Raw genomic sequence first — 22235 nt, forward strand, 5'->3', positions numbered from 1 at the left:
TCAACTCCAGTATATTTCTCACTAAAAATGAGATGAAAGTTCACCGTGTTCTCGAGGGGGGAGGGAATGGGAAGCTCGCTTCTCCTATGTAGGCTCCAAGGCCAAACATCCTTTTGGAAATACTTCGAAAAACCTTTTGATAGGCTAGACGATATCGAGAAGGGCCACCGTGGATTGAAGTGGGTTGGCAGCTACTGGATAGATACATGGGGATGACGGTGCTGCTGCAGCAGCAGCATTGGACTGCCTGGCCATCCTCGCCTTCCCGGCGTTTGCGTCTCCTCAACAGTGCCCCGCATTGTCTCCTCGGAGCAGATAATGGTAGCTCTTTGGCAGCTGTGGATCTACTCTTCAGGTATAGATTTTTCTTCTTTGGCCTCCTCGTTTTTGCCCTTTGTCACGTCGGCTCCTGGAGAGTTTTGATTGCATGCCGCCTTTACCTTGCTCTGTGATCTTCTCATGGAAGCTTATATGTGATGTTGCCCTCTTCCTTCTCCTCTCGGCAGAGACGTCTGCCTCTGATTCAGTTGCTTCGAGGTGGCTGGAACGGAAGACTTTCACTATGTTGAGACTCTTATTGGGTGCTTTGTTGCATGTTCTTTTTGTTTGTTTGCTTGCAGTGGTAAGCTGACATTGCTTCTTTTCATAGTTTTCACTCTCCTTATTTTCCAGAACGAAGAAAGCTTCTCTCCTGGCTTTTTCAATTCAAGTTCTACCTGCCATGGCTCTGTAAGCTGACATTGCTCTTTTCATAGTTTTTCCTCTCCTTCATTTTCCAGAACGAAGAAAGCTTCTATCCTGGCTTTTTCAATTCTAGTTCTACCTCCTCTAGAAGTTGATGCTCAAAAGGGGTTTGGATGCTGGTCCAATGTCTGTGGCGAAGTCTTTAGCATGCTGCAGCTCAATCACATGTGGCATGTCAAGTTGTCAGTGGAGACATTGCCGCATGCAAGTTTACCCATTATCTTTCTGACAAAATCACTAAGGCCACATTTTTGACTGGCCTTTTTGTAGCTTCGGGTCCATTTTGTCTTTCTGTCTCAATGATTCCATGGCAAGCATGCTGGCTCAATGGTTGTTTAGTTCATATCGTGCTTCAAGCTCAACTTATGCATAAATCAGGATGACAGTCAGTGTTTGACAAGTTTAGCGTACTTATCTCAACTATTTTTCAAAGCAAATATGGAGCTTTCTTCTGTCCAGCTTGCTCCAGATCTTTGAAGTTTCAAGTCCTTTGTGCCAGAAGATTCAAATTCACACTCTTGATTTCACGTTCTTGCTTTCATACACCTCCAAGATCTGACCAAAAATTTGCAATTACTGGAATGGTTTTTAATATGTGTTATGCTTGAAGGAATGGAAATGCTTGATGAAGCTTGCATGGTGCCAGTACTGATGTTCTTTCTCTTGCAGAACTCATCCGCAAGGTTTCTCCTTCTCACACGTTCGGCATCCACAGAGGTCATCATTGAGTGTCCAATGTGTCCTGGATAATGAGGGATCATCTTCAGGTATTTTGTGTGTGCACATAAATTTCTTAACTGTGCTGTTTGTGCATGGTTAACTTTTTAGAATCCATGTATGATATGTTCAAGGTAGGGCCTAGTTGATTGAGTTCCTGCTGTTGAGAAAAGAGAGTTATATTCGAACGTTCAGTTCAAGGGTCATGCAAGTGATTGTCACTTGCCTGATGTCTCCATTTCAATGCGCTCAATTGCTGTTCTTGCATGACGCATAGGCTTGTTTAGTTCCTTGGAAATGGTTTATTCCTTAGTATTCTAGGGGATCTAGTTCTCCACTTCTTTGTGTGTTGAAAGTGCTCTGCCCTGCATGCAAGTGATGTTAGAGAATTTGTCTATGCTCATTTATGGAAGCATACTAATTAATTATCTCTAGAACCTTAGCTAGGTGTCATATGTCCAAAAATTCGAGTGATGTGGGTGGTCACTGACATTGACTTGCTTGAATTTTCGTGCTGTTAAGGGCATTGTGTGTGCAAAGTTGGGCATCTTTGTGTATACTTTTAGCTCTTCTTTAATTTCTTCTGCTAGGTTGCTTCCTCTTGTTCTTATGTTGTTTACAATTTGTTGCTGTAAGCGCGGCTCCTCTTGGCTTTAAAGTAAAGTTGGTGAGTGACCATATGGTGCACTGATTGAAAGAATTCAATTAGGAAGAGGAAAGGGAAGTAGATAGGGTAGGGAACCTTTCCATACCAAATTTTTGGGAGTTTACTCATGGGGATTTGATTAAAGTATTTTTCAGCCTGGCCCAGAGAAAAGCATTCATGAAAATGCATCCAATGACGTTAAAACCTTTTGATGTTGTTAGATCGATTGAATTTCAAGGTTGCCATACGTCAGTTTGTACTATTTAGAGGGGGTGCTAATGGCACTGTAGAGAGTTTGACTACTTGTTCTCGTACTTGTGGGCTCTCTAGTTACTGTAGAGCCAAAGTGGAAGCAGAAGCTAGCTGCTGCTGACAATCATGCGGAGATGACCAGACAGAGGACCTTACTCGTAAATTCTTTTCCTCCTCAATAACTCGCAAACATGTCAATTATTGAATTGCTATTTTGCAGCCTTTATGCTTTAGAGACTGTTTTCTTCTCTATGGCAGTATAATCAAAAGGTAAATTATTTGAAATGTGCATTTGTCCTAATGGTAAAGTCCTCATGCATTTGAGTTCGTGTATGGCACAAATTCTCACAGGCATACCATAGTTTTCCTTGAACTGAAGGTATTACAAGCAGGATGTCACTACCCCTGAAGTGGCATAGGAGCTCATACCCGTGCTTCACCATGACCAAACTATGGTCTAGACAGTCTAAGATTTGCAAGAAGGGGAAAGGAGCATCTCCAATGGAACACTCAACCATGCAGCCTCCAAGATCCAGGTCCACGTAGTGGTCTTGCTGGAGGGACATGGTGGAGTTACTAGTCAGCCCGGAGTTTTTCATGGTGTGGGCTGCTTGGAGCTCATGTATTCATTGATGTATCCTTAGTTGCATAGTCAGCATCCAAAACGGAAACGGCAGAAACGAAAACGGAAAAACCGGTGTTTCAGAGTTTCAAAATGGTAAAGAAATGGCTTTTAAAGAAAATAAAAATTATAAACAATGTACACGTCGGTAGTCCGTACGCTAACACCAAGTCAGCAGCCAACGCGTTTTACAGAAGTCACGTCCACACGTTAAGCTTTTGCTATTTTGGGTCTAGGCCCCTCGGACGATAGTGGCCAAAGTGCTATCCCGTTATTTATAAGGAGACGGTCCTGGGAGCCCAATCGAAGTAAATGGCGTCGATAGGTAGTGGGGTGAGCTTCGTTTGCGGAGGCTGAGATGAGGTCCTCCTCTGTAGTATGTAGTATTTCTTGGTCCTCAAAAAGTATAGGTCTCACACTAGTGGCTGCATGTTTGGGCGTTGAAGTCTCCCATGAGGAAAACTTCCACGAGTGTAGAGTACTCTAGAATTCCCTCCATCAAGCTTGTAGGTGGAAAGTAACATAGGGCGATGTATTTAATCTACTCTTGCTTAATCTCTAAGCGGATCCAAATAAAAGAGGCCTCTGAATCTCATGCCACAATCTGTAGCCTACTCTGCCACTCTTGTCTAAAGAGAACGGCCGTTTCTCTAGTTCCTCATGTGTCTTTGTGAGTAGGACAATGTCTCTATTGCTTATCACCTCTAGTCGCTTTGGGTGAGTCTATAGATCACCATTGCAGTACAAGGTTACTTTACTTCACTTGAAAGAAACTGAGAGAGAGAGAGAGAGAGAGAGAGAGAGAGAGAGAGAGAGAGAGAGAGAGAGAGAGAGAGAGAGAGAGAGAGAGAGAGAGAGAGAGAGAGAGAGAGAGAGAGAGAGAGAGAGAGAGAGAGAGAGAGAGAGAGAGATAAAATGCTATATTAACATCTTCAAACGGCCAAAGTGACCTATGAGACCAAAAAGTTACAATATGGTGGATCTGATACAAAGTCAGAGTAATAAAATAACAACATAATAGAAGAAAAATACTATGGAATCCTAAGCTGTTTGATGTGAACTAAGCCAAGTGAGCAGCTGGCTGGGATAACTAAATAGTTAAATCACAGTTAAATAGTTAAGTGAGCAGCTGGCTGGGATAATTAAATAGTTAAATCACAGGAGATCCAGCATCGGTCGCTGGCGGATCCCATCAACTCCTCCATGGTTAGTAGTCTGACTGGGCGTCGTGCATGCCTGGCCAAAGTGCTCCGAATCTTCTGATGTAGCCTCCGTCGATGCTGTGTAGTCCTCCAGAGTCGTGGGCGCCTGGATTTCCCCAGCTCAATCGTTGAGTCGATCAGTGTGTCTCTGATGTGAGACGAATGCGAGCGCTGCTGTGGGAGTAGCTCCTTCGGCTGTCCAGTGTTTGATCTAAAGAAATCTATGATCCGTCTCTGAGGCTGGCTAGCCTCTCCACTCGTCAGGCTATCTCTGTGTCTGCAAAACTCGAGCAAGAACAAACCCAGGCATATTTGATCCTTGTATCCCAAGACTCTGGAGAGTGGTCCAAAACCCTCTCTAAACAAGCAATGGAAGCGGCCTCGTATCTCGTAGTAGACGGGGCAGCGGCATGTGTAATGCAACTTTGTTTTAGGCTCCATGTCACACAAGGGGCATGTCCTGGTGTAAGGTGCAACGGAATGAATGTTGTATTTTCTCAAGATTAGTGATCTTTATTGCTCAAGGTTCCTTTTAGTTCTTAGGGAAAGAGAGAGCTTTCCGTCTTATGGAGAGTGCTATGATCACGAACAAAGTGAGTGGATATTGTGCGCGCAAGTGAATGGGACTGAGAGAAGGAGAGAGAAGAGATACGACACCGAGAGGTTGTAAAACCCTCCTCCGAAGGCCCCACTCTCGTTGGCCCCACTCTCGTCGGGAGAGTGGTCTACTTTGATTGCACAAAGGTGTACAATGCGAATGCAATGGACTGATGCAATGGGACTATGCCGATGACGACGACGGCGACTTGACGGCTGAAATCTGTGATCTTCTAATCGCTGAATTTCGGGACTGTTTCGGTGGCTGAAAATGACTGTTTTGGCTGCGTTTTCTTGGGCTAAAGACGGGGGAACTTCTGCAACCAATCTGGGGGCTAATCTGCTACTGTGCATAGGCTGAAAACTGCGTTTCTTCAAGGCTGATTTACTGCTGCAAAAACGCTACCAGAATTTGAGATCTGCTACTTCTTGTGGGCTGAATCTGCTACTTTTTCTATTGCTGAAATCCAAAACGCTAGAGACTAAGGTTGACCAAAAACGCTAGCTGATCTTGCATTTCCAAAAACGTTGGGCATGTGAAAAACGCTAGGCATGTGATGGTCTTTCCGGCGACGATCTGATGCAAAAAACGCCAATGGCTTGGCTTTCCGGCGATGAATGCTGTTGAAAACGCTAGGGATAGGAATCTGCTGCTTGGAGAAAACGCCAAGGCTTGGGATCTTGCTTGGAGGGAATCCACCAAGGTTCTGCTGAGAAGTTGCCTATTGAGCAAGGTGCTCCTGCTGCCTCTTTTGCCAGAAAGTGTGAACTTTGGTTTGCTTATATATTAACTCAGCAAAATTGCCCTACCTACTGTTGTTGGAAAGTCGCTTAAAAATAATAAGTGAAAAATAGGCTAAATGCACTGGAAAATTCCCCTAACTGATGCTAATGGATTCTGAGGGGAATTTCGATGATCATGCTGTGTGCAACCGGAGGATATGCATCTATGCTAAGTGACTGGGCATGCACGGTCTACGAATAGACTCACAAAAGTGTCAGATCACTGCTAATCTAAACTTGACTGAACTGACTGAACCCTGCTGTGGTGTAGCTTGTCCACGGACACTTAGGGTTGGGATGTGTCACGTGACATCCCCTCCTTTTCAAAGTGAGTTATTGGTACCGAACTGTATGGCGTCGAGGGAGATCACCAACAGCATCCGGAATCCTGGAAGGGACTCTTCGCCGGCCCACTCTGATGTGTGGGTCGTGCGGTACTTGAACTTCATAAAGGTCTGCAACGCTTTCTTCTTTGGGCCGCGTTGAAAGTGACAAGGTCTTCTGTAGCTCCTTTGATGCTTCAACTTTTTCTAGAGTCCTGCTTCTTTCGTCTTCAAGAATCTCCATGGCTGAAAATTCCTGTAACCATCTCCAACACAAAACCATGAACATACCCATTCCATGTAAAGTGAAGGAAAAAAATCTTGTCTTCTCTAAAGACTGTATATGCAATGTAGATGAATATAGAGACGGAGTGACAACCTGTTCATCAAACACATGCAAACAATGAGGTCGAATCTTTTCTGTTTGATCGAAATCAATCAACTGTGGCAAATCATAATGAAAATGCCCATGCTTGGTACTCATACAATCATGTGCTCTTTCGGAAATTGTGTCATGCCAAGGAAGAAACATTGAATGCGACTTCCTTACAAACAAACTTTTCAGCTTTTCATGAACAATCCGCATACATTCGTGCTCATCCATGATAGAAACGTGCTCAACATACAATATGTCAGGCCTAGGAAAAGGGATCACATAACGATGTTGACTAAAATACAGGAAACCGTCACGAATGAAACACTCGAACAATGCGTGCGTATCAATCATGCGAACACACAATACTTCCTGTGATGGTTCCTTGGACCAAGGCTCGAGAGCCAAGATCGCTTCTTCGGGATCTATCGAATCTGGGATCTGTGGACCTCGACTTGAAAGCCAAGATCGATTCTTGGTGATTGATCGAATCTACAACGAGGTTAGCTTCGCTAGACAAAGCATCCACTAACACATCATGCTTGTGAACAATCACATCATCTTCATGCAATTCTTAATGCTTGTGAGAAATCACATCTTATTCATGCAAATCATCATGCTTGTCATTGTCATCCAAATCATTATGCAAATCATTGGCATCCAAATCATCATGCTTATCATTGTCATTCAAATCATCATGCTTAGCAATATTATTCAAATAATCATCATGCTTCAAACAATCATGCAAATCCTGTGTATCCTGCTTTGGAGAAGAAGAGACGGAGACAGTCTCCTTTCCGTGATTCTGTGCAAAGTACGTCTGTACTTGAGGAAAAAGTCGCAAGAACTCTTTGTTTTGTCGGTCGCTCTGTTCTTGTAGTGCTTTGGTCTCACGTGCTATGGCTGTCATTCTGTCTTGGTTCTTACACTCGATGGCTGCCATATCTTCTTCGTAGGCTTTTCTTTTTGCTTCTCTTTCTTGGTCCAACTCCTCCATAGGAGTTAGTGCAATCTTTGTCGTAGATGGAAAAGGGGGAGGGTCGGAAAAACCTCATGGTGGGGAAAATTCTTCTTCGCCTCTCTCATGCTCATCACCTCCAAGCAAAGTATCCATGCCGCTTCAAGTGATGACCATTCTGCAATCGTGGGTTCTTGTGTTCTTAAGTCCACGAGGGACTTGGGTTCTTGAGGGTCTCCGGGAGAGTTACGCGGAACGGGAACGGCGACGGGGACCCTCGCGGAACGAGGGAACGGCGAAGGGGTCCGGAACGAGAACGGCGCGGAACGGGAGGCATAAAAAACACCCAAATAATGCTTGAGAAGGGAATGGGTGTGAGGGGGTGCATTTTAATTTTTGAGTCCTTGCACACTAAAAAAACACCTAATGTTCATTGCAAATTTGCAAAAAACTGCCTATTTCTTCCCATTTTTGAGAGTTGGCCGTTCCGAGGCCGTTCTGGACTTTTCTGGAGCCGTTCCGGCCTGCCGTGGTCACCCGGAACGACAAAACGTTCCGGGGCGTTCCAACTTGGCAGAGGGGGAGGGAACGGCGTTCCGGCCTTCTAGGGTCTGCGGAACGCGTTCCCCGGTAACTATGGTCTTGGGTTCTGAAGTTCACGAGGAACTTGGGTTCTTGGGTTCTTGTGTTCTTGAGGATCTTGAGGTTCTTGAGGTTTTCTTTCGCTTGCAAATCGCATTGGAGAAGGATCTTCTCTTCACCCGAGTTCTACCCTTTTCTGCAGGCGCACCCCTTGGCGGCCTTGCGCTCACACCAAGGTTGCTTTTTCCCACCTCACGTCGATTGGCCGGCCGCTAAGTGCATGGTCCGCTCTCAATGAGTGAAAAGAGACACAAGGGGAGGCTGGACAAGCCCTTCTTTCTTGGGATTCTTGTCACTCTTCAACAAAACACGATTAGGAATCGCCACGCCCAAGTAAACTTGGGTTCGTGCGACTGCAACAAGCAAAAAAAATTCTTGTGGTTCTTGTGGTTCTTTCCTTGAGTAATGCAGAACACTTCCAAAGCTCTGATACCAATGTAAGGTGCAGCGGAATGAATGTTGTATTTTCTCAAGATTAGTGATCTTTATTGCTCAAGGTTCCTTTTAGTTCTTAGGGAAAGAGAGAGCTTTCCGTCTTATGGAGAGTGCTATGATCACGAACAAAGTGAGTGGATATTGTGCGTGCAAGTGAATGGGACTGAGAGAAGGAGAGAGAAGAGATACGACACCGAGAGGTTGTAAAACCCTCCTCCGAAGGCCCCACTCTCGTCGGCGAGAGTGGTCTACTTTGATTGCACAAAGGTGTACAATCCGAATGCAATGGATTGATGCAATGGGACTATGCCGATGACGACGACGGCGACTTGACGGCTGAAATCTGAGATCTTCTAATCGCTGAATTTCGGGACTGTTTCGGTGGCTGAAAATGACTGTTTTGGCTGCGTTTTCTTGGGCTAAAGATGAGAGAACTTCTGCAACCAATCTGGGGGACTAATCTGCTACTGTGCATAGGCTGAAAACTGCGTTTCTTTAAGGCTGATTTACTGCTGCAAAAACGCTACCAGAATCTGAGATTTGCTACTTCTTGTGGGCTGAATCTGCTACTTTTTCTATTGCTGAAATCCAAAACGTTAGAGACTGAGGTTGACCAAAAACGCTACCAGAATCTGAGATCTGCTACTTCTTGTGGGCTAAATTTGCTACTTTTTCTATTGCTGAAATCCAAAACGCTAGAGACTAAGGTTGACCAAAAACGCTAGCTGATCTTGCATTTCCAAAAACGCTGGGCATGTGAAAAACGCCAGGCATGTGATGGTCTTTCCGGCGACGATCTGATGCAAAAACGCCAAGGGCTTGGCTTTCCGGCGATGAATGCTGTTGAAAACGCTAGGGATAGGAATCTGCTGCTTGGAGAAAACGCCAAGGCTTGGGATCTTGCTTGGAGGGAATCCACCAAGGTTCTGCTGAGAAGTTTCCTATTGAGCAAGGTGCTCCTGCTGCCTCTTTTGCCAGAAAGTGTGAACTTTGGTTTGCTTATATATTAACTCAGCAAAATTGCCCTACCTACTGTTGTTGGAAAGTCGCTTAAAAATAATAAGTGAAAAATAGGCTAAATGCACTGGAAAATTCCCCTAACTGATGCTAATGGATTCTGAGGGGAATTTCGATGATCATGCTGTGTGCAACCGGAGGATATGCATCTATGCTAAGTGACTGGGCATGCACGGTCTACGAATAGACTCACAAAAGTGTCAGATCACTGCTAATCTAAACTTGACTGAACTGACTGAACCCTGCTGTGGTGTAGCTTGTCCACGGACACATAGGGTTGGGATGTGTCACGTGACACCTGGCCTCTGCTGGTACTCCGCTGTATCTCCCGGTCTCAATCCGCAGCTGGTGAGAAGATGTGCGTATTTGGCGAATAGCACATCGTATCCCATGAGATAGGTGGGTGTCCATGTATCTGGGTCTCGTCACAAAACCGTCCTCTGTAAGCTGGAGAAGATGCTCTTTGTAGGAAGCCATCTTCGTGCCGAGCTCCTGTGCTGGCTGTATCCATGTCCTCTTGGTGTCTAGCTGAGTCAAGTCTTGGCGGATGAGCCTGGTGATCTCGGACTGTGTAAGAGTGAGAGATGGTGCAGCGAGTGAGTACTGGAAGGGTGGCAACTTGTCTATGCTGGACCCATGCGCCTGAAACCATGATGTCATCTCCCCACACCAGCATGTTGTATCTCCCTGCATGGCTAACCGTCGAGAGGACTCAAGTGCAAGGCTGACTGAACCCTGTTGTGGTGTAGCTTGTCCACGGACACATAGGGTTGGGATGTGTCACGTGACACCTGGCCTCTGCTGGTACTCCGCTGTATCTCCCGGTCTCAATCCGCAGTTGGTGAGAAGATGTGCGTATTTGGCCAATAGCACATCGTATCCCATGAGACAGGTGGGTGTCCATGTATCTGGGTCTTGTCACAAAACCGTCCTCTGTAAGCTGGAGAAGATGCTCTCTGTAGGAAGCCATCTTCGTGCCGAGCTCCTGTGCTGGCTGTATCCATGTCATCTTGGTGTCTAGCTGAGTCAAGTCTTGGCGGATGAGCCTGGTGATCTCGGACTATGTAAGAGTGAGAGATGGTGCAGCGAGTGAGTACTGGAAGGGTGGCAACTTGTTTATGCTGGACCCATGCGCCTGAAACCATGATGTCATCTCCCCACACCAGCATGCTGTATCTCCCTGCATGGCTAACCGTCGAGAGGACTCAAGTGCAAGGCTGGCATATCTGTCTTCCGGAAGTTTCCACATGCGGTGTATGAAGGAGACTGATCTGGTGAGCGCCTCAACCACTTGTGGGGGGGCCGCTAGCTCTGCTCGGATAATGGCACGTGGTACTGAAGCCTTGGCTCTAATGAGCCGCGAGATCATAGAGACCAGCTCCCCCATCCATCAGTGCGACCCAACCTCGTGATGATCCAATGAAGGTCCCCATATCTTAGCTCCATAGAGCAATGCAGAAGCCACCAAAGTGTCAAAGAGCCAGAGCTTCGTCCGAGGCTCCTGAAACTGAACCTGCGAACACATCCTCTCCAATCTACCCAATGCTGCATGGGCTCTAGTCAATCTGGACTCTGCTGCCCTCCTCAGTGAAAATGCAGGTCTGCTAAAAACCACTCCAAGGTAAGTGTAAGCATCTGTATACTCCACAATCTCCTAGCTGTATGTGAATGTAGGTGCTGGATTCGTGATCTCCACTGTGGGGTGGTATTAAACACCATAACCTTGGTTTTGCCAAGGTTGACAGACAAACCACTTTCGTGGGCAAACCTATGCAAAGCATCCAAGTGACGTTGCATCCCCTCCGGAGAGTTGGAGATCAACACAATATCATCGGTGAATGTCAAACTTTGCTCAAGATGTGTGCTCCGAACTGTGCTCAAGGGTTCCTTTTACTTACGGCAGGGAGAGCCTTCCGTTCCTTTAGTGAGAGAGTGCAAATGATCACAAACAAAGTGGATAAACACTGTGAATGAAGGTGCTGAGACTGAGAGATAGAGAGAGAAGAATACGACACCAGAATGTTGCCAAACCCTCCTTCGAAGGCCCCACTCTCTATGGCGAGAGCGGTCTACCATTGATTGCACAAATCTCTGCAATGCAATGGACTTGCCGACGATGTCGACGACGATGAGGACGACGACGAGACGGGCTGAAATCTGAAAACGCTAAGGCTGAAATCTGCAAATCTTTATCTGCTGAATTTTGACTCTATGTCGTTGGCGACGGCGATGCAACGACGACGCGCTGAAAACGCAGATGCTGAGATCTGCGTTTTCCGGACTGAAACTGCAAACGCTCTTTGATCTGACCGTGCGGCGAGGATCTGCTGCGGGAAGGTGAGATCTGCAAGGTTCGGGACTTCTACTATGGTGTCTTGATGTTGAAAATGCAAAACGCTAATGCATATGCTGGTTCTGTCGTGATGAATTTGCAAAATGCCGAGGCTGATCTGCAAACCAAAAACGTGAGGGCTGAATCTGCGCTGTTCTGCTACAAAAACGCTAGGCTTCTGCTGGTCTTGCTGCCGCTGGGGCTGATCTGCAATGCAAAACGCCAAGGCTTGCTGTTGATGAAAAATGCTAGGCTTTTGCTTGGCAAAAACGCTAGGTTTGTTGTTGGGGAGTCTTGCTGAGAGGGTGCCTATTGAACACACGGTTGCTGCTGCCTCTTCTGCCAAAAAGTGCTAGCGATAGGGTTTCTAATATACTTGCATGGCTAAAATTGCCCTACCTAGTTCCCAACAAAAGTCATTAAAAAATAATAAGTGAAAAATGGCTAAAATAGGGAAAATAGGTCTATGCACTGTAAAAATGCTCCTGATGGGTGCTGACTGTAATCTGATGATCATGCCGTGTGCAACCAGAGGATATGCATTTACTCAAAGTGTCTGGGCATGCACGGTCTGCGAACAAACTCACAAAAGTGCCAGAACACTTCCTAATCTAACTGAACTGAACCCAGCTTGTCCACGTACATATAGGGTTAGATGTGCACGTGACAATTAAACACCATAACCTTGGTTTTACCAAGGTTGACAGACAAACCACTTTCGTGGGCAAACCTATGCAAAGCATCCAAGTAACGTTGCATCCCCTCTGGAGAGTTGGAGACCAACACAATATCATCAGCATATAACAATAGTGGAATCCATGTCCCTGCCAGCTCTGGAGCTCTATCACCATCGCTCTCAATGTAGTCAGAAACCTCATCCACATACATACCGAATAGAGTAGGAGAGAGTGGGCAGCCCTGCTTCACCCCAATAGTTGAGTAAACCGGTGTAGATAGACCCTCAGAGGTGCGTACATGCCCTGGTACTGATCTATACAATGCCATGATCCCCCAAATGAGCTTTGTGGGTACTCCCATCTCCTATAATCTGCGCATCACTCTAGCTCTGGGTACTGTGTCAAAGGCTTTGCGGAAGTCCACAAAGCTACAATAGATCCGTCTCCCATGAGATCTGCCCTCCTCAATGATGGCCTTGAGTGTCAAGATATGGTCATGGCTTCATTATGGCTGAGTGCTAGGCTTCATTATGGCTGAGTCTGCCCTTGATCTCCGGAGTCATGACAGAAACTCAGCACGTTGAACTTTGTGTTGATGTATGCTCATGTGTGTGTGTGCGTGTGGTGTGTGTTGTGTTGGGGAGCATATGTTAGTACCTAGTTCTACACCCACTATTGGGCACTGACGACGTTAGTGGGGATGTCGTGGTATTTAGTCAATACTATGCATGATGGAGCTGATGGTTATATTGTCTTGTGGGTGACTACCATGGGTCTATACCTTGCACTTTCCTTCAAGGGTGAATCTGGGCTTATCCTGGATTCATCTAGGTATATAAGATATGGTAAAGAGTGGAAAAGCCTCTCCTGAACCTTGTGTAAGTCCTGACTCAAGAATAGCTGGTATAGATCTTGCTCTAGTCGAGCCAAAAATTCCCTGTTCTTCCGCTGCACTAGGCGTCGGAGGTCAATCTGTGACTGTCTGTGAGTGATGTCCCCCAAAAGCACCTCCCTCTTAAGTCTAGCTCTAGTTTGGTGGCATTCCTCATCATACCAGCTGTTCTGAGGCATGCTCCCTGAACGGCGTCTCTGCTCAGGTTGGGTGTGTGGGTATGCCTCTGTTGCTGCATCATGTAATGTCTGTGTCAGTATAGTAGTAAGCTCCTCCAGAGGTCGCATTGGCTCCTTAGTGCATAGGCGTCTGTAGATCCCGTCTATGTATCGTATACAGAATCTGTCTCTCGCGTGAAGGTGTAGCGAGTAGGGACTGCTACCCTTGGCTTGTGTGCTACACTGAACTGGAAGGAGATGGTCAACGACACAAGAGCATGATCCACTGCCACCCCAACCGGTCTGGGCTCAACTGTGAGATCCTGGATACTAGAGATAAGACTCGGCTGCGCCATGACATAATCCACTGTGCTGGCTCCATGTCTGTGTGGAAAGCATGTAAAATCTCCCGCAGTGGGAAATCTCTGTAGGCCATTCAAGATGGCCAGTCCATGAGGAGTGCCCATCTCTATCAAGTGTCGCCCATACTCATTATATTCCACATCTTGTGATTGTCTGGACAAGCCCGTCTCTACAACATCTAGCTCTCTTAGCATCTCCTCTAAAGTATCATAAAATGCTGTTTGGTGATGGGCAGTCCTAGCATTGAAGTCCCCTAGAATGATAATGTCACTATCTCTAGAGAACTCCCATGTGTCATCCAAAATAGAAAAGGGGGACTGTGCTTTGGGTGATGCATAGACTGACGCACTCGGGGGAAAGTAGCAAATAGCAATGTAAAGATATCTTGTCTTTGCTCTTAATCTCACCCACATGTACTTAGCCTGCTCATCCTTGCGGGCTATATGTATCAATGGCTGCAATTCCTCTCTAAATAACACTGCCACTCCCCCTGAGCCTCGTCCTCTGTGCTCTGATCACGTCTCTTGTCTGTAAGTTGTTTCCCATCTATATCCACTGATGTGAGGCATAGATTGCCCAGGGGCTTGATGTGTCTCAGAGTAGAAGATGATGTCTCTTTCAGTAAAACTATCCTCAAAAGCATCCACATCAAGACGCATAGATCCATTACAATTCCAGGCAGCAACTTTGAGTGTGGTCCCATAAGTCTCGCACCGTCATGTGGAGCATCGCTCCAGTATTAGCACTCTTCCATCTCGGTAAAAGGAAATCTTGTCTTCTCCCCTTGCCGCTCTAATCTCCGGCATTACCTCTTGCATATGAGCGATCTGCGAGAGGGTAAGATCATCCCCGAGAAAGATGCCCGTCTCTTTAAGAGTTTGCCTTTTCTTCAAAAAGGCCTTCTTCGCTTCCATGGAGGAAAAACGAAGGATGAGTGCCCTTTTTTTCGAGTTTTCCCCATTGCTTCCATTTTTCTTTTTGTTGCCCACTCTCCAAGCTCTTGTGTGCATCGGCTCGTGAACCCCCATCAAAGCCATGAGTTCTTTTACATCTTCGTCCACATTGTCTTTGTCTTTTAAGGCCGCAAATTCTCACATGTAAAGCGCGCACACATCTTCTTTGCTCCTCTAGTGTCAGATTAATAATAATGGGTGTGGACGTGGACGTTATTTCCTTACCTATTCTTTTCTTGGCAACCTCGATCCATTTCTCGGCTTCATCTGCCTTCTGTTGAGTCTTTGTAATAACATCTATCCAAGAAGTCGTCATCTCTTTGAGTTGCTCTTCTCCCTCTTTGATGGCCCGTACTTGCTCCTTGATCGTGTTGATTTCTTCGATTACTGAGGGTTGCAATTCGCCCTCTTCCAGTATGTTTCTTGATCGTGCTTTGGCGAGATCCTTCTTGAGTGACGCAATCTCTTTATCTTGAGCCGTCACACGATCTTCCAGTGCATTTATCTTGCTTTCTTGGATCAACATGCGTCCTTCGAGCATTTTTATTGTGTCCAATAGGTTGCGGTTTATCTTGGTAATGGTCTCCATCATTTCCTCTTTGCACTTTTGAATGGCATCCTCTAAGGGGGTCGGTCTTATCATTCTGCTTCCTCATGCTTAATCGCCGCCCGGAAAACGAGAGCCACTATGCGCACATATGTTTCCACACTATGCATACATTTTCTCCCGCATCAAGCATACATTTTGCGTACCCTTGCAATTTTTGCAAAAAGAATCATGCAAAAAGGTATGGAATCTGAATTTTTTTTGAATTTTCTTGAGTTTTTTGTATTTCTGAATTTCTGCCTGCAAACTCTGAGAATTTTTGAAAATGAGAGAGAGAGAGAGAGAGAGAGAGAGAGAGAGAGAGAGAGATGACACCGCATGTCACGTCCCAACCCCTCAAGGGTCCCCTTGCTCTGTTGCTAGAGCAAGTACTTGCTTTAGAATGCTTGCACAAATTGTTGCAATGGCTAAATGCTTATGCTTCATGTGGATGAATTGCAAAATGCTAAGGCTCATTAGGTGCAAAAACGTTGGGCTGAACTGATGCAAAAACGCTAGGCTGAATTGATGCAATCTACAAACGTTGGGTATTGAGGTGCTATGAGCCGTGAATGCCCTTGTGGGTACTGGGTTTTGATGTCCTAAAAATTGAAGACCAAGTGACTCTGTTGTAGGTTTTTTATCCATTTTCCCTACCTACTTTTTATAATTGTCATTTCAAAGTCACTTATTAATAAATGACTTGAGTGATTGTATTGTGCAAGTGAGGTTATGTGACTATGACGTGACTGATCATTCACGTCCTTCTTGAGGCTCACAAAACGCTAAGCTAGATCCACGACATCCCCACTAACGTCGTCAGTGCCCAATAGTGGGTGTAGAACTAGGTACTAACATATGCTCCCCAACACAACACACACCACACACGCGCACACATGAGCATACATCAACACAAAGTTCAGCGTGCTGAGTTTCTGCCACGACTCCGGAGATCAAGGGCAAACTCAGCCATAATGAAGCCTAGCACTAAAAGAAGCATTAAATCGGAAAAAATAGCACAAAAATGAGGTAGTTGATAGGGCATACGCACCACAAAAGATAGAAAGAATCAGCACATTATCAACTGGTCGTAACTCGGACGAAAACTTCACAATGTGAAGTCTGCATGTCCGCAATACGACTAAAAAATATACCTAGATGAATCCAAGATAAGCCCAGATTCACCCTCGAAGGAAAGTGCAAGGTACAGACCCATGGTAGTCACCCACAAGACAATATAACCATCAGCTCCATCATGCATAGTATTGACTAAATACCATGACAACTTAGGCAGAAACCTAGAAACAGCAAAAAATAGTTTCAAAACCTTAAAAAACAGAGAAAAATTCAGTCAAAACCCTAGAAACAACAAAAAACAGTTTCCAAACCCTACAAAACAGCCAAAAATGTGAGAACGAGAGAGAGAGAGAGAGAGAGAGAGAGAGAGAGAGAGAGAGAGAGAGAGAGAGAGAGAGAGAGAGAGAGAGAGAGAGATTGATTCTGATGCAAGCGTTGGTATGATCCTCTCTTGGGTGGGGTATTTTGCTCTGCATATATTTGATGCAATGCTGTTATGTTGTGGAGATGAAGTCCTGTGTTTGGAGTGCGCAAAAGATCGTGATTTTGCTTTTAGAGATTCTCTGGCAGAATTTTTGGCTGCCTGTTCGTAAGTTTTAGGCGGCCTGTTTTTGCTGCAGCTCTCTTCTACAATGGTCCATTACTCCCTTTCTTCTAGAGTCTAGTTCGTGATGTTTCTCCCTTTTTATCCCTTTGCATCACTGGTGATTTTCCCACTACGGTTTTGTAATCCTGTCATGTCTTAGGGGTTATACCAATGTTGTCATTTGTAATGCGTATGGACTAATTGTAATGCCTTCGGACGTTGATGCATTTTGGATGTGTAATAGAAAGGGTACAAGCCCTCCTTTTTTGAGAGAGAGAGAGAGAGAGAGAGAGAGAGAGAGAGAGAGAGAGAGAGAGAGAGAGATGGATTTATAACAGGTACAAGAAGAATACAGACAAAGGCAGGCAGCTTTGGAAAAGCGGCAGCTGGGTTCATCCAAAGAGATCATCCCTTTGAAGGATTTGGAATTTGTGCCTTATCTGAATGAAGATGGTTTAATCACCAACTGTAGTGAACCCTCAGCGAAAGCTTGCGTTTATGCCATTTTTGACAGTGATAGGGTGCTGCACTATATTGGAATTTCGAGGCAGGTCAAATTTCACTCTTTAAGAACATGCGATTTGAAAGATAAAGTGGATTTCATGCTATGCCTTCTTGAAAGTTGAAAGCACTAAGCATTCTAATAAATGCAATCCAAAAGAGAGTATCTTTTATTTCCTATGATGATAGTCTATTAAGTAGGCTTGGATAAGTACAGAACCAAAACAAACTTTGTAGAGCTCTTCTCATTTGAAGATTTTCAAACTTAATGTGTACGTAGATCATGTTGCATTGTGGTGCATGACTTTTTGTTCATATAGAAGAACACACCACTAATGCTTTAAAGCAGGGCAAAGGTCTTTGCAGGGAAAGTAGTTAAGTTCATAGTGGCATGGACAGTGGCATCCCTGCTTCTACTGTAATTGCCATTGTAGAGCATGTGTAGCCCGGCCCTTCTATATATAGGATGGTTGGGTGGTGATTCGCTAGACTCTAGCCTATTGGGTTTAGGGTCAAGGGCTCAAGGACTCTAGCCTATTGGGTTTAGGGTCAAGAGCACGGGTCTCACATTAACCGCTTTTGCTGGGAGCTCTTTGTCTGAGGTCAAGAGGCATATACGTGGCAGCCCTAACTGACACCAATTTATATACTTCCAGGTTCATTCAAGCATGCGGCTTCACTTTGCCCGTATGCCTTTGAAGTGTTTCTTTGTGAAAGTACAGAACATTAACAAGCCTAGCCGCTCCCTGCTGGAATTGATCAGGGAGAAATGGACTGAAGAAAATGGTTCACGTCCAAGTGGGAATGACAGTGGCTCACAGCAGAACCTGTGGGAGAATCCCTTGGACTGCAAGCCTCTGATGACAGGTATTCAAATTTTTTCCAACTGCTGCAGTTCTGTTTTTCATGTTAGAATGGGCAGACTAATAGTAAAAGGTGAAGTTTAGAGTCTGTCTCATCAACCCTAATAGGTGGTGATTTCTCGAAGAGTTTTGATTTGTTGTTCGGTTGAGTAGCAAAGCATGAGTGAAAGATTCTCAAAATAGTTCTTTTCCATCACTTGCTTGGTATATGTATCTTGTTTGTCAAGGGGACGAGCCTTAAGTTGCTACATAGGGTAACTGGTAAGTGTCATTGGCTATGTGAGTAGGTCCCTACAATTTCAGAAAAATGAAAGCCCATTCAAAACATCTAAAATGCAAAAGTGAAGGGTAAGAGTGCAGGAAATGGAAAAGCCTCATGACATTAGAAAGTCGGAAGACTTGATACTCTATTTAAAGAGGTGGACCAGCGTGCATGCAATGTGCATGTATGTGTCTACATTGTATCCTTTTCTTCCTTACCTTTCCCTTGGTTTTTTCTTCTCCTCGAGAGATTTCTTGCTCCTGCATTATGTATGTATTGAACTTACTTTTTTCGAAGCAGATGAATTTCTACGATTAGGCGTCACCTTTTCTGCGAACATTGAATGTTTTGATCCCTTTAAACCATTTGTGAAGAAGATGTGGTAATATTTATGTTGAATAGGATACAAGCTTGACGTCTAAGCTATTGGAATTGGTAGGCCTCTAGGCTTGTCTCTCATAATCTCTCGTTTTTTGAGAATGTAGATGAAGAAGTTCTAAAACTTGAAGAAGCGGGGGCTGGTCCACCAAAGGCCAAAGTTCTGAAGAATGTCTCACGAAGGATCGAAGGTCAACTGGAGAAGAATTTCCTTGCAAGAAATTGCAAGGAGAGGCTTAGGTTTGATCCCAAGCTCAAGGAAAAGGGTCTTTTAGACTTGAAGAACACGTAAGGCTTGGGTTATGTATTGGATTGTTTGTACATGTACATGCTAATACCACCTTTCTTGTCTCTCAGTGCTGTAGCTTGCTAGAATTGCCTTGGAAAAGGGTCTTTTAGACTTGAAGAACACGTAAGGCTTGGGTTATGTATTGGATTGTTTGTACATGTACATGCTAATACCACCTTTCTTGTCTCTCAGTGCTGTAGCTTGCTAGAATTGCCTTGGAAAGGAACAGTCTTGCAAAATTTGAGCTTGTAATTCTGGTCTTGGCATAAGCAAAAGAGTAGTTGGGATTACGACTCAGTTGCTTAGCATATATGTAGGGCCCTGTTTGTCTTTGGATTAGTTGTTGGAGGTAACCCTAGCTATTTTTTTTTGCTCCTAGATATAGTGGAGTCTGCTTCATAGTTCTTTTTCCTCAACACGGGCGGATGAACCATTTTTGGCCAAAGTAGATCCCTTCTATTTTTGGGAGCAATTGTGGACTATTGGATTAGGCTTGTTGGATAGGGCTAGATGGTAGTCAAATGTGTTTTCTAATTTTGATGTAGTGTTTTATGAAAGTATTAACAATGGGCCCCAGCACATTCTCACATCATCTTATATAGTACTCAAGAGGGGATTAACTTCGGGGCCAAAGGTGAATGTCTACTTCAAATATTTTGTTATTGTCGATGTCGACTTCAAAGTGTCTTTTGTTGTTAAAGTTATCATGGTGGATGCGTCTCCTCCCCTCAAAGTCGTGTCCAAAATCAGCAAGTGAGTGAATGTTGATGGCAGCATTGCATGCAAAACGAAATGCCCAGACCTTTTGCAAATTTCTTCAAACAAAGTCTCATAAATGCAAAAATCAAGAGATGCCATGCATTGTGAGAACGTGTCCTTAATATTTCAACACCTTGTACTTCGAAAAATATCATATGCTGCTAAATTTTGATGTTGATGATTTGTGGTAGCCCAAAAATAAGCTTGAGCTAATAATTGGTAGGTCAATGCTACATGTGTGTATGGATAGTGTAAATATAGCACACAAGGCCTCGTATGTGTTGGTGCTTGGAGTGAAGACTGTTTTTGTGGGTAGCGTGTGTAGCGGCATGCATGCATGGCCAATTGGTGGTGGTGTGCGGTTATGGCCGTATCCTGAGTTGTAGCCCTAGGGCTTGGACTGTGGATGGCGTAGGCAGTGAGTTGGTACCAAGGGTATGGTGCATATTCGTTGGCGATGTGTATGTAGACGATTGTGGGAAGTGAATCTTTTGAGCTCTTAAAAAGGGGGTCTTTTTATGATCGGACTTGAAAAAATAGGCAATTGAACTCAAACACCTTGCGAGCATCTATGCTCTAGCACAGTGTATGCACACACCCCTATATAAGGAAAATAAAATAACCAAGGCTAAAGGTATCCAAAATTTGCTATCAAAGGCTATAACAATAGCCCAACTAATGATGTAACAATACAAAAGTATGCAAGGCCAAACAACGCAAGTGCAAAGGGGGCTTCTACTTATATGCACTAAATCTAACCTTCTCTTCACTTAACCATCACCGGGTTAGTGGAGCATGCTCGTGCCCAAGTGGTGGTTAGAGAGTAGGATTTTTATGAACTTAGGGTGCTAATGCAATTGATTAAGCTATTGACAATGATCAAATAATAGGATTAATAGGTCTAGGTGTGAATCATTGGCTCTGCAATTGCATGAAAGGAATTGTTTATGGAGACAATGATGTTGAGTTGTTCATGGTGTAGTTAGTATATTAATCACAAGAGATCAGGGAGAGATTAAATTAACACAAATGAAAGTAGCAAATCATGAAGTAAATTGATAACAAGCTAAACGCAAATGACGGTTACAAATTTGGCTCAAGCGATGGAGTAGTGATTGGGGTTATGCTTGGATACTAAAGGGCTTCTTTTATAGGAGTAGAGAGAGGGCATCTAGTGACATAATTGACGATGTCAAATGTAGGCTTCTAAAGTAGAGGAGGGGGTTTCCACTAGTTGGTGGTGTGGATGTGACACACATCCCAACATGGAGTTGTAGGAGCTATAAACAAAGATCTGTCGTGAGTTGAAAAAGTATTGAAAATTTGATGCTTTTTGGCCATCCATTCCCCGGACTCTGATTGTACTCTCTTTATTGATTCATCCCGAGTGGCATGATGTAAACTTGTGAAAAATTATTGTGAGGAACATCCTTTATCCACGAATGTAGCTTGCCTTGCTTGAAACTGCCAGTTCCTTAACTTGCTATAGTCATTAGTCATCAAAAAAGACTTTGCTTAAATCAATTGCTGCAGTTCTCTCTTAGCCAGAGGCCTTGTATCTACGAATTCATTTAATTGCCGACATAAAAGTTTTGCTGAAGCAAGTTGCTCATGCATGAACCACATGCCATAGTCTTCAATGATAGATTGCATTCACATCACAAAATGAAACCAAGCAGTATTAGGATGAAGTTGTAATTGATGAATGAAAGGAACAATTATAGCATCCACCATATTCTTGAAAGGTTTATGCAATAAATAAGCATGGTTAACATGAAATAACTGCTTCCTTTGTAGGGGAGGATCATCCACGTGCATACCAAAGTAGAGGCCCAACCATAAAAGACTATGCTCTCATAGTTGCAAAGAACAGTCCACACACATCTCACATACAAAGCTATCATATTGCAATGCATTTAGCATATATTAACGGTCTAATATTGCTCGGTAAGAGACAAGTCTATGTAAGTGAGTCTGAATCCCAAGACAGAATATGCATCCATAGATTCAAGGACAATGGAAGAGATGTGAAAATGTTCCATGATAGTTGTTCTCTAGCGAGCATATGAGAGTGGTAGAAGTGTTATCATTAGTGGATAGTCTAACAAGTCAATGACGTGGCACCACCAAGTTCCGACTAATGGAATAGATACCGACCGAGGGGCCTAATCCCTAGTAGAATGAGTATAGTCTAACAAGTCAATGACGTGGCACCACCAAGTTCCGACTAATGGAATAGATACTGACC

At 44.4% G+C, this 22235-nt stretch overlaps 1 protein-coding gene across 2 annotated transcripts; it reads left to right on the top strand.

Annotated features, from left to right (window-relative positions):
• Positions 1–83: 83 nt before the first annotated feature.
• Positions 84–19419, top strand: LOC147447022 (uncharacterized). Of its 2 annotated transcripts, XM_086522923.1 has the most exons (7): positions 84–355; positions 673–729; positions 1414–1511; positions 2438–2517; positions 17274–17486; positions 18093–18303; positions 19047–19419. In XM_086522923.1, exons 1-7 carry the CDS (start codon positions 207–209, stop codon positions 19229–19231), a joined length of 993 nt encoding a protein of 330 aa, XP_086379049.1. In that variant the 5' UTR covers positions 84–206; the 3' UTR covers positions 19232–19419. The 2 variants fall into 2 exon arrangements, with proteins under 2 accessions (XP_086379049.1, XP_086379050.1); XM_086522924.1 differs by lacking the exon at positions 673–729 and having other exon boundaries at positions 96–355.
• Positions 19420–22235: the final 2816 nt, after the last annotated feature.

The sequence above is a fragment of the Adiantum capillus-veneris genome, chromosome 11 (genome assembly GCF_014529385.1).
Source record: "Adiantum capillus-veneris isolate H3 chromosome 11, ASM1452938v2, whole genome shotgun sequence".
Classification (NCBI taxonomy): domain Eukaryota; kingdom Viridiplantae; phylum Streptophyta; class Polypodiopsida; order Polypodiales; family Pteridaceae; genus Adiantum; species Adiantum capillus-veneris.

What these genes read in the sequence shown, in the direction of transcription:
- LOC147447022 (XM_086522923.1), top strand. Translation starts at nt 207, where the DNA reads ATGGGGATGACGGTGCTGCTGCAGCAGCAGCATTGGACTGCCTGGCCA. An exon ending in GTTCTACCTGCCATGGCTCT is followed by an intron (nt 730 to 1,413) that starts GTAAGCTGACAT and finishes TTTCTCTTGCAG; the next exon opens with AACTCATCCGCAAGGTTTCT. An exon ending in CTGCAAGCCTCTGATGACAG is followed by an intron (nt 18,304 to 19,046) that starts GTATTCAAATTT and finishes TTGAGAATGTAG; the next exon opens with ATGAAGAAGTTCTAAAACTT.